General features: G+C 41.4%; 1 protein-coding gene across 3 annotated transcripts in view; it reads left to right on the top strand.

Annotated features, from left to right (window-relative positions):
- The window catches only part of TP73 (tumor protein p73), a 174,176-nt gene that overhangs the window by 136,911 nt on the left and 24,725 nt on the right, over nt 1-12,540 (top strand). For all 3 annotated transcript variants that reach the window (XM_074218653.1, XM_074218654.1, XM_074218655.1), the window contains 2 exons: nt 7,800-7,986; nt 10,185-10,300. In XM_074218653.1, coding sequence (XP_074074754.1) covers nt 7,800-7,986; nt 10,185-10,300 — 303 coding nt within the window. The remainder of the gene's footprint in view (nt 1-7,799; nt 7,987-10,184; nt 10,301-12,540) is intronic.

Below are 12,540 nucleotides of genomic sequence, written 5' to 3'. Positions count from 1 at the left end.
AAGAATGTAGCATTTTCCATTTCTTACAGATGAGAACACCTTAGTTCAGAGGCCTGGTTTCCCTGGAGCTTCAGTTTCCCTCTATGTAAAATGAGGATGTCAGACTCCTGTGGGGGGGGGGGTCCCCAGTTCCCACCTTGTTCACACATTTAAGGCTTTAGGTTCAGTAACTGGCCCCCCAGGGCGGGCATAAAACGGACAAATGTTAGAGCTGGGACTCAAACTCAGTCTTCTAGCTTCCTGGCCAGGACTCTGTCTTACTTCTCCTCCATTAGGGAGTGATTTTTGCATTGGGGCCATAGAACGCAGAGCACTGGATTTAGATTCAGATTTTTCTTTGATTTAGATTCTTCATGCTCCTCCTTTGAGGTTTTCTTGGCAAAGATTCTAGAGTGCTTTGCCATTTTCTTCCCCAGCTAATTTTACAGATGAGGAAACTAAGGCAAACAGGGTGAAGTGTCTCACCAAGGGTCATAGAGCTAGTTCACGTCTGAGGCTGGAACCCTTGGACGAGATGATCTCCATTTTCCTTCCTTCTCCAAACCCTTTGAGCCCATGAACATGAAGATCCTTTAATTCTATGATTGAATCCAAGGTCTTGGGCTCGATTGCACTCAGAAGTAAATTAGGAGGTTGGGATAAGTTGGATAAGAAGAAGAAGAAGAAGAAACAGGGATTTTTAAGTCCTTCATTCATAAAAATAACTCATCTCTCTAGTGTTTTTTTATGCTGATTTTGGTGGTAGCTTAAGATCTTACCCATCCTTCCCCTGCTTCATAGGAGTCCAAATTTTATATTTTTAAAAAATACTTCTTACTAAATAAAATTGTGTGTGTTTAACTCCCCTGTAATATAGGTGTTGTTCTCTGTCTTTAGCCTCTGGGACCTCCCTCCTCAGAGTCAGCTGGCTTGCCTAGATTCTCCTTGCCCTGCTATTGCTTTTTTCTTGTGGATTTCTTAATGGTTTCTTGTGCCCATCACTTTTAATACCAAGGTGTTCTAGGACAAAGTCCAAATGTGTAGCCAAGAAATAAATTTTGAATGACATCTCATATTTTTTTTTACAAGGCAGTTGACTTGGCTGGGATCACAGAGTTAAGTGGCAAGTATCTGAGGCTGGATTTGAACTCAGTTCTCCTGACTCTAGGGCCCATGTTCTATCCACTGCCCCCAACCCCCTACTTTGTAAACTTGAAGACGAGGATTGACACATTCTTGATGTTTTTCTGCTTTGGATACAATTTCTCCAAAAAATTTTCTTGGGGGAAAAAAAATTTCTATGCAGTTTCTTCAGTTTTTAATTCAACTTTTCTTCAAAATGTTCAACTTTCTTCTTTTCTCTTATTTGAGAGGCAGAAATATCTCCCACAATGATTTTAGCTATATCTACTGATAGACATTTCTTTTTTTGGACAAAGAAAACTTCTGTATCATTTTGACCTATCATCTTTTTTTCTTTTATTAAAGATTTTATTTGAGTTTTGTAATTTTTTTGACCTATCATCTTGACAAATTTTTTTGTTATAAATTTTTAGAGCTTAAAGGGACTTTAGAATCCACTGGGGCCATCCTTATTTTATAGAGGAAGAAACTGATTTGCCAGTGGTCACACAACTCGTAAGGATCAGCCTCAGAATTTGAACTCTGATCTTCCTAATTATGAGTCTGGCCCTCCTCTATCCTTTGTACTGCCTAACAAAGATGAAAAGATGGTGAGAATTTTTTTCCCAGATTAACCAGTAGTTGGCATACTGCATTCTTCTGTCCTAAAATTATTCTTTCCTTTGATGCCAGCTTTTTTTAATGTAGTGTGACTTTTTTTCCCTTCTCCATTTATTTATTTATTTATTTGTTTGTTTGTTTATTTTGGGTTTTTGCAAGGCTAATGGGGCTTGCCCAAGGCCACCCAGCTAGGTAATTATTAAGAGTCTGAGACTGGATTTGAACTCAGGTCCTCCTGACTCCAGGTCTGGTGCTTTATTCACTGTGCCATCTAGCAGCTCCTTATGCTATTTCATTTACAAACAAAGTAGTAGTATTTAATACTCAGGTTGTAATATCAGTATGTGTTAGCACTTTAGAATTTTCACAAATAATCCTTGAATACTTTTCATATACTGCTTCTCAAAAGAAGGTTCAGGTTCTGAATATTTTGGTGCCCTCTTGCAGGAGATTCCATCTTTTTAGTCCAAAAGCTAAAAAACTGACTTGGTTTAAGGACAGGTTAATTTCAAAGACAATATTATTGAGGTCTTTTCAACTTTTTAAATAAAGGTCTGTTTTTGTTTTTATGTTAATATTCAAGCTTCTGATAAGGACTGGTGGATTGTAAGTTGATTGATTGATTTGAATATGGAAAAAAATTACCATAGATGGAGGAATTGCCCCCTTGTTGTTCTCCTCCCTTGTCATTCTGACTTTCATCATTACAATATGAAAAAGTATTACCCCTCTGTCATGTTCTCTACATTCCAATGACCCTGGCTTCCTTGCTCTTCTTCCCACAACACTCCATCTCCTGGCACTTGACACTTTCCGTAACTTTTCTCTGTGCTCTCCTTTCCTCATCTCTGTCCAAATTTCCTTCAAGTCTGAGCTAAACTCCCACTTGTTACAAGATGCCTTTGCTAATCCTTCTTAATCTCAGTGCCATACCTATGAGATTATCTCCAGTTTATCCAGTCTCTATCTTGTTTGTGCTTTGTTTTTCAATTGTGTTCAGATTCTTTGTGATCCTATTTTGGGGCTTTCTTGACCTTTTCCTTCTCCGACTCCTTTTACAGATGAGGAAACTGAGCCAACAGGGTAAACTAACTTGTTTAGGATCATACGGCACGAAGGCTGGATTTGAACTCGTCAAGATGAATCTTCTTGGCTCCAAATCCAGTGTTCTATCCACTATGGCCTCACCTAGCCTCCCTGCTCGTGCTTAGTCATTTGTACTTCGCCTCTTCCTTTAGACTGTGAGCTTTCTGAGAGCGGAGACTATTTTTTTCTTCTTTATATCCCCAATGCTTGATGATATGGGGCACAAAGCTTGATCCTCATTGATTCGATAAATCTTTATCCTTATCTCAAATCTCTGGTGCTTTCTATACAAGTGATCATCTTTGTAGAACAGAGCTTACAGCTCATGATAAATTTGATATTTCCTAAGTCTGTTGCATCCCTGATGTATATGTTGAACAAAAATAGCCATCTGTTGAATGGTCTTTTTGTTCTTTCATCAGAGCCACAACTGCCATATAATGAGTAGTGTATGAAGCCAAAATGTAATCTTACACACAAGATCCATCACATATGAGGGGCTCCAGGAGGCTTATCCTGATGGGCCTCTTTCATAACCAAAATACGGTGCCCATGCTTTCTTAATCAGATCAGTGAAGTTCCATCTCAAAAGTTAGCTCATCCCATATCATAACAGAAACTCTTTGGATGATAGACACAATTATAAGAATTTAAGTAATGCACACCAGTGCCTACAAAGTAGAAAATAGGATTAAAAATGAGAGGAATGTTTACCAGATGACACCTGGCATAGAATTGGGAGACATGTCTCCTCAATGTGGAGAGTTCCACTGCATGACTAAACAACATGTGAGCATGTCCCAGCCTGCTCTCCCATACAGCATCTAAACCAGGATGTCACGGAGCATTCATACCCAAGTCATGGAGTGACTTCTTGACATCTTTCCTTGTCCCCACCTCTCCCCATCCAACCAAACCACACCTAATTGCCACCTTATGTCTCACGAATCATATCCAAATGTATATGTCACTCAGTAACACAGAATGATGGAGAAATTCTGAATATTGAATTCAGTACCAAAAAGTACATATAAAAACATCAAGAAATTTTCAGGTGACAAAATATGTGTTGAACTGGGATAGAACAGTAACCTTAGACGATCACTGGTATAACCCATAGTAGCTGCCATCTGATTGTCCCCAGTGACTGGGGGTGATATTTCAAAGGCCTCTAAAGCTTCTCTTGCTCTCATTGACACTCATTTACTTAATTGTGGCAAAAGCTTTTGGTCATTTTGAATGTCACCTTTCATAGCTCCAATCACCAGAGCAAAATTTCCAGCCTCTAGTTTTAAATATATTATCTATCCATGGTAACCATAAAGGTGTTTTTGAGCATTTTGGGAAAGATAAAAAACCAATAAAGTGCTATCAAATCCCTTCGAATTTTGTCATTTTTGAACAAGTCACTTACCATCTCTGTTTTCCCCCTCTGTAACATTAAAAAAAATTAGACTAGGTGTTCCAGTTTGATTCTACAAATCTGAGTCAGCCTTCTCCGTTGGACCTGGCTGATTCCACTGAGCTGGGATAAAGGGTAGGGACTGAATCCAGATAGAACAGTGTAAATTAACAGTACTTGTACCCTATGTACGCCACATCCCTCTAAGGACTCCCTAGTGTTATCTTGGGATATTGGGATAACTTCCAAAGCCTTTAGGAAATGTTACCAGTCACCACAGGTTCTCCTGGCAATTTTTTTTGGATGTATGTATGTGTGTGTGTGTGTATGTATGTATGTATGTGTGGATGGATGGATGGATGGATGTGTGGATGTATGTATGTATGTATGTATGGATGGATGTATGTATGGATGGATGTATGGATGGATGAATGGATGGGTGGGTGGATGGGTGGATGGATAGATGGGTGGATGGGTGGATGGATAGATGGGTGGATGGGTGGGTGGATGGATGGATGGATGAATTATTTTTTAGAATTAGTGGGAAGGAAACAACAAAAGGGAAGGATCATTTTAAGAGAAAAATCTTCTTGTGCTCTATACTACTGGATCTTTTTAAAGTGGGGTTCATCTTAGCCCTTGGGAAAAAAAGTCTTCTCACTGTTCATTCTTAGGCACTTCAGCCTGACTTGTCTCAGCAAATCCATTGAAGGGGCCAACTGGAACGGAACAGCTCCCGGCACTCTGAGTGAATATTTGGGATCCCTCAGAAAAGGCTGCCTGTTTGAGCATGTTGGGGACAACCCTTTTCCCCCAAAAAAGTACCCAGTCCCTTTACTTGGAAAAGCTTGAAGGGCATTCTGGGCAGAGTTTTAAAGCTTCTCATTACAAATAATATGAAAAAGAAATTCCAAGTACTTTAGGAAGCTAGGGGAGGAGACACAGAGGGATTGGGGGACAGAAGTCAGAGAGGAGGAAGTCTAGAGATAATGTTAGTTCCCCTAAATTAAGATAAGGTGTCTTGAATCTCATTCCTGGAGAGGCAAGACTAGAAATGGGGACTGCCATTGGATATATGGGGAAAGGGATTAGAGAATGTCAAGCCTTCAAAGGCAGAACCAGGAGCAGTGAGTGGGCAGAGACTGTAGAGACATTTCAGCTCTGGATGAAGGAGCTGTCCACAAGCCCAGTGGATTGCCTTGGGAAGTAGGTTCTCTCTCATTGGAGAGCTTTGGGCCATGGCAAGGATGATCATTTGGTGGAGTTGCTATTGAGGGGAGTTTTTGTTCATGTGCAGGTTAGACTAGATATCCCTCCCACCTCTGAGACTCTGATTCATCAAGCTTGTGAAACAGGAACTCAATATTTGTGTTTGTTGGACCACTTTGGAAACATCTATGGACTCCTTCTGAGAGTAATGTCTTTAAGTACACAAAGGAAAATGCATAGGATTACAAATTATATTGAAATACAGTTATCTCTATTTACATATACATCATCCATGTAAATTGTGTTTTAAATCATGTGTACATATGTAACCGTGTGTATAGATATACATAAATGTGTGTGGTGTGTATATTCATGCACATGCCTTCATGTAAACATAGGTGTGTGTAGACATGGAGATACATATGTGCAAGTGTGAAACATTCATGGGTCCCAGGTTAAATCCTCTTAGGAAGCATCTATTCTGTTCGGCACATTTGAGACATAGTATAAGGAGGAGACAAAAGAAATAGCAGGAGTCATCCCTGAGCTTGAAAGGCTTCCAGTTTAGTTAGTTATTGATTTGTCCTATATTCTCAAAGAAGACCATGACATCAGGGAGGTGATGCCATGACAAGTAGGCCAATTAGATTTAAGTGAGGGGCTGCTGTGCTAAGTCACCAACCTCCCTTTCTCTCCAGAGCCATCTGTTCAATGAGCAGATAGGGATCAGGATGTCTGCAGGTGACCCCGGATGCATAGGGGACCTTGGCCTTTTGAAGATAGGATCTTTCCCAAATCTCAGTTTAGGACTCAAATAGAATTAGCAGAACCCAGATGCAAAGCATGTTTGAACTACACAGCACACATTCTAAATTGCTGAAGAAATCCATGCATGGAGAAATCCATCCTAATTCTTTGCTGACTACCAACCATGTATCATCCTCAATTTATTTCCTCTTTTGATTTTTTCTTCAGTTTTTCTCTACCCCATTACTGCATCTCCTCCTTTCTTTTTCAGTCCTATCCAACTCTTCATGATTCCATTTTGGGGTTTTCTTGACAGAGAGACTAAAGTGGTTTGCCATTTCCTCCTCCAGCTCATTTTATGGATGCCAAAACAGAGTCAAACAGTGTTAAGTGACTCACCCAGGGTCACATAGCTAGGCAGTATCTGAGGCCAGATTTGAACTCAGAAAATGAGTCTTTCCTGGCTCCAGACCCAAGACTCTATCCACTGTTCTTCCTAGCTACCCTAGAATCAAACTTGCCAGTTAGCTATTCTCAACATTCCCTCTTCCCTCTCCATACTTTTGCATAAGTACGATTCCATGTCTGCAACACACCCCTATCTTTCTCTTAATACCTCTCTCCTATTTGCTAGTGATATTCCTCCCCCTCAATCACTGGGTTGATACATTGATAGACATATGCAAAGCCTTGCCAAATAATTTCTGGACATGGACATGAGACTCGCATACAATGGGCAGGTATGGATGGATTCAGTATTGTATCATTAGGTCACTAAACGGGGTAGAATGCTGGGCCTGGGGACCAAATTAGCCTCAGATAATTACTAGCAGTATGACCATGGACCAGTCACTTAACATCATTGCCCTAGTTACTTATCTATAAAATGGCCATAACGGCACCTACTTCTCAGAGTGTTTTAAGCATCAAATAAGATTATAATTATCAAATGCTTACCACCAGTGTCTGGCACATAATAATTGCCAGACAAGTGTAAAGTACTACTGTCATTAGAATGAAGGCCCACATTGAGAAGATCATCTCTCCAGTGGATTATTTGGAGTAATGTTGTTTCATCTTGTCTGAAGAGGTTCTATCTCTATACCACCCCACCCCCATCGAGGGCAGGCAGCGTTGTGTTTTTATTATTGTAGTGCTTTGTATTTAGTAGGCACTTAATAATAGTTGGTTGAAGAGAATCCATCGAGACTGATCATGGCAGACTTCATGAAGTGGTTTTTGAAGGAAGTGGATTATTTTCTCTTGAGCCTTCTGACTCCCAGTCAATCAGTTAATCAGTCAGTAAGCATTTATTCATTTATCCTGCCCCATAATAAGGACTGGAGATAAAAAGGCAAGATGAGAGGCCCTCCCTTTGAAAAGCTTCCATTCTAATAAGGGGATACCAGAGTACCGTGGGAAGAGGAGCAGAAGATGCGGTAGTTTATGTTAGCTTGGGACTTTTCCTGCTAACTTTGGGATAAGGTCTTTTGTATGCTACTAGACGATGATAAGTGACCTCAGTTCCTCCTAATTCTGACACCTGGGACAAAGCGTTAGTTCTAGTTCTGCGCCCCCATCTCCTGTCAAGACCCTTCCACCTCAGCTCTAACCAGCTTCTTCTCCCTTACAGTACTCACCACTGCTGAAGAAACTATACTGCCAGATTGCCAAGACGTGTCCCATCCAGATCAAGGTGTCAACACCTCCTCCACCTGGCACTGTCATCCGGGCGATGCCCGTCTACAAAAAAGCAGAGCATGTGACTGAGGTGGTGAAGCGCTGTCCCAACCATGAACTCGGCAGAGACTTCAATGAAGGTGAGGGGTAGGGATGGGGGCAAGAACCTTTATTCACAACCATGGAGAATGCAAAGATGAAGGACTCAACTCAACAAATAGCTCTTAGGGGGCCTATTTACCATTTACAAGGTAAATGCCAAGTGTTGGGGAGGCAGATGCAGACAGACTAGGCTTGCCCTCAAGGGTCTTAAAGTCTAGGAGCATCATAGTGCAGCAGATAGAGTGATGGATCTGGAGGCAGGAAGAGCTGAGTTCAGATGTGACCTCAGGACACTTTTGAGGTGTGTGACTCTGGATAAGTCACTTCACTTCCCTCTGCCTCACTTTCCTTATCTATAATATGGAGACAGAATAGCAGCTATCTCAAATGGTTAGCATTAAGCAATACCCAGTGGCAAAGACTGTGAGCCAGGAAGGAGCCACCAATAAGGCTAAGATGTCATTATTAATAATAGCTATTATTTACATAGCACTGTATCAAGGGCTTTACTATTCTTCTCATTTGATTCTCACAACAAACCTGTGAAGTAGGTTATTCCCATTTTACAGAAGGGAAGAGGTTCAATAACTTGTCTAGGTTCACACGGCTAGTAAGTGTCTGAGGTTAGATTTGAACTCAGGACTTCCTGACTCTAGGCCCAGAGCTCTACTGTGCCAGCTGGAGGTTCATAAATTCAATTTAGTAAACATCCCCTGGGTCTTTGATGACATCCGAAAAGAACATTGTTGCTGTTCAGTCAGTTTTCAATCATATTTGTGATCCCATTTGGGGTTTTCTGGGTAGAAATATTGGAGTAATTTGCCATTTCCTTTCCCTAGCTTACATTACAGGTGGGAAAACTGAGACAAAGCTAAATGACTTGCCCAGGGTCACACAGTTAATGTCTGGGGTTGACTTCAGGTCCAGTACTCTCTCCACTGCACCAAAGGAATACAAGGATGAATAATCCAAGAGTTCTAAGGTTCATCCCAGTCAACCAAGAAGCATTGATTAATGATCTGCAGTGTTTGAGGAACTGTGCTAAATGCTGCCAATACTAGGGAAAAGGGAAAAAAACAGCTTCTCCCCTCCAGGAGTTTATTATATTCTAAAGGGACAGACCAAATGTAGATAAAGGAACCTGAAGAGTACATAGAATGGCTGATCTCCAAAGGGCCTAAGGCAGTTGTCAGGACCCCTGTGGGAGGAAACTTTTGAGGAAAGTCTAGAAGGAAGCAAAGGATTCCTAGGAGTAGAGGTGAACATAAAGCACTGAGCTCAGTCCTTGGGGCTGGAGAGAGGGATAGGACACAGATCTCATCCTCTTAGGCTTCCAGTCTCACAAGAAAGATTATGGAAATCAGACTCCCTAGCACAAGACATTGTTCTGGGCATGAGAGCCAAAGCCCATCAATATGACAGCTAAGGAAACTGGAGCTCAGAGGCAAGTTATATCTACCTAGTTAATGACATTGAACCCAGGCCCTTTGACTCCTGGGCCAGTGTTTTCTCTACTGTACTAAGATCGGAGCACTCAACAAAGGTAAATACCATTTTGAGCAGGATGATCAAGGTGGAGGTGGCATTTTCTCTGGTCCTTAAAGGGTAAATATAATTTTCCAACAGATAGGGATGACAATGGGAGGGAGGGTTGGCATTCTAGGTATACAGAATAGTAGAACAAGTGGAATCTATTCTAGATACTCCATTGGTACTGCCCCTCACTACATTGGTCAGGTTGCTTGCTTTCTCTGGGATTTGGTATGTCAAATGAGGGGGATGAACTAAATGACCTCTGAGATTCCTTCCAGTTTGAGATGAATTTTCCTATTTCTGATCCTTCAATCCTATATCCTATGGATAAAAGGGAATATAATTTGAGAAAATACTAGAAAGGCAAATTGGAGTCAATGTGTGGAGAATTTTGGCAAAGGTATCTGATCTTTGTCCAGTGGACCCTGAGGAGCTTGTAAAGTTTTTATGCAGAGAGAATGACCAGATCAAAGATAGGAATGAGAGATATTAATTCATCAGTGGATTAGAGACAGATCAGCTGTTTCTGTTATAATGCCCTGGGGACAACCTAACCCAGGAAAACACTCCATGGCACTCTGTCTCATTGTAATCTGACCCTTCCAGAGCTTAGCTTTTGAAAGGCTATAGGGGTATGGGGATAGAATGGGGTTAAGGTCCAGGTTGGAGGAAATGCTTCTGACTCTGAGCTCTCTCCTGGCAGGACAGTCAGCCCCAGCCAGCCACCTCATCCGAGTGGAAGGCAGCAACCTCTCTCAGTATGTGGACGATCCTGTCACCGGGCGACAGAGTGTGATGGTGCCATATGAGCCACCCCAGGTAAGCCAGATCACTTTCATTTCCTTTCCTGAAAGGTTAGAGACTTTATCTTGACCATCCTATCTTTTATGTCCATTTACCTTGATGAGAGGTGATGCCTCTAAGCCCACTCAAAATAGCCCTTGTGACCTTCCAAGAGCTAAACAATCCACTTCCTCTAGCTTCTTGTCTCCATCTTCCCATCCTTTCCTTATCTCTCCCATTTAAAGGACTATATTCAGGTCTGGGAACCCCATTTTAGGAAAACATCCAAAGAAGAACCAATGGTGATGGTGAAGGACCTGGATGCCATGATAGAGGGTGATGGGGGAAAGAGAATAAGCCTTACTATAGGTATTGTGTCAATTCACAAATATCATCTCATTTGATCCTCACAGCAACCCTGAGAAGTAGGTATGATTCCTGCTTTACAGCTGAGCCAACCAAGGCAAACAAAGATAAAATGATTTGCTCAGGGTCACACAGCTAGGAAGTATGTGAGGACCTTGTGAATTAATGTGTATTTTCTGTTCATCTTTGTCTGGACTCCCCGGTTAGCTTCAGGGCCGTGGGTTACATGTTTGGGGTGATATCTATCTCCCCTCACACACAAAGAATATGGTCACTGGTAAATCAAGGTTCTACTTCTCAAGATCATCCACCTCAAAGGCAAAAAGTATCTCCCAGTTTCTATCTGTTTTCTTCCAATAAGAGCTCCAAGACTACTTAGGGGTGGGAAAGAAGATAGAAATGTGGCATGGGGAGAATGGTGGACAAGAGACCTGGGTTCAGGTGTCAACCCTTAATTAGCTCTGCAGCTATGAACAAGTCTATTCCATGTTTTTGGCCTCAGTTTTCTATTCAGTAAAATAAGGGAGCTGGACTCAAAGGACCTTTGCAACAATTGTGTTCTGTAAGCATAGAAGCAAGTCTTAGCTCTCCCTCTAGTGGTCTCAGGTGGCATAGCACACTTAGGCTGTGCATCGTATTCCAACCAGGTTTCCAACACGGTGGAGGGAGGAAACCAATAATGAAGTCAACAATCGACTTTATAAAGCACTTTAAGATTTGTCGAACATTCTATATGGATCCTCACAACAGCTCTGTGGGGGAGATGCTCTCATCCCTATTTTACGTGATGAAACTATTGTTCAATTTTTGCCCCAAGTCATCCAGCTGGGAAGTGTTAGAAGGGACTAAGTCAGAACCCAGTCCTTCCTGATCCCCTCAAATATTTCCAAGAAGTCAAAATGATGGGGTCAGAGAATCCAGAGTCCTAGAGCTTACTCTTGGTTATGCCATTTACTCATTATATGGTTAAATTTTTTCTTGGTTTTTTTCATCTCTGAAATTCCTAGAGGGTAAATGAGAATTTAAAGGCTCTTCTAGTGATAAGGGTCCTTATAGCTTCAGTGTCTTGTGATCTAAACATCCTCCCAGCTCTGGTATTCTAGGGTTCTTCAGGTTCTTCATAGCCATGATCTAATGCTCCTTCCACCTCTGATAGTCAATACTCCAAGGTCTCTCATTTTCTGAAATTAGATTTTGGGAGATCTTTCCCACTTCTGGTATTTTAACTTCTAGGATCTCTCTAAGATCTGATATTTTAGGTCCTAAGTCTCCTTCCAATTGTGACATTCTAGATTCTAAGGACCCTTCCAACTCTGATATTCTCGGTTCTAAGGACCCTTTCATTCTAGCATTCTTTGTTCTAATGTCTCTTCCAAGTCTGACATTCTAGATTCTAAGAGTGTTTTGGAGTCTACACACACACACACACACAAGTATTTATGTAATCTGATAGATATTAAATGAAACCATTGACAGACAGACAGATAGATAGATAGATATGAAAGATCCCTTCAAGCTCTAGCTTGCTATATCCTTGGGACTTTCTCAGTCCCAGTTGTCTGTGTTCTGAGGTCCTTCATCTGTGGCATTCTATGATATAAAGTCCTTATGCAGTTGACTCCCACATTAGTCACCCCTAATCTCTCTACTGAGATACAATCCTGCTTCCTTTTAGACATTTATAAATGGATATCCCATATGCATCTTAAGCTCAATGTCTTTAAGTCCCTATGTTAAAAACAGAACTCATCGTTTCCCCAAAATGCTTTCCAATTAGCAATACCTTCCTCCTGGTCACCCAGGCTGACAGACTCAGTTTCATCTCTGACTCCTCACTTTGATTCTCCCTCTAAATCAGATTTGTTGCCAAGTCCTGTCAAGTCTACCTTCCCCTGGGACCCACTTGTACA

This window comes from Macrotis lagotis, chromosome 1 (genome assembly GCF_037893015.1).
Source record: "Macrotis lagotis isolate mMagLag1 chromosome 1, bilby.v1.9.chrom.fasta, whole genome shotgun sequence".
NCBI classification, from domain to species: domain Eukaryota; kingdom Metazoa; phylum Chordata; class Mammalia; order Peramelemorphia; family Peramelidae; genus Macrotis; species Macrotis lagotis.
This window is presented reverse-complemented; position numbering and strand designations above follow the sequence as displayed.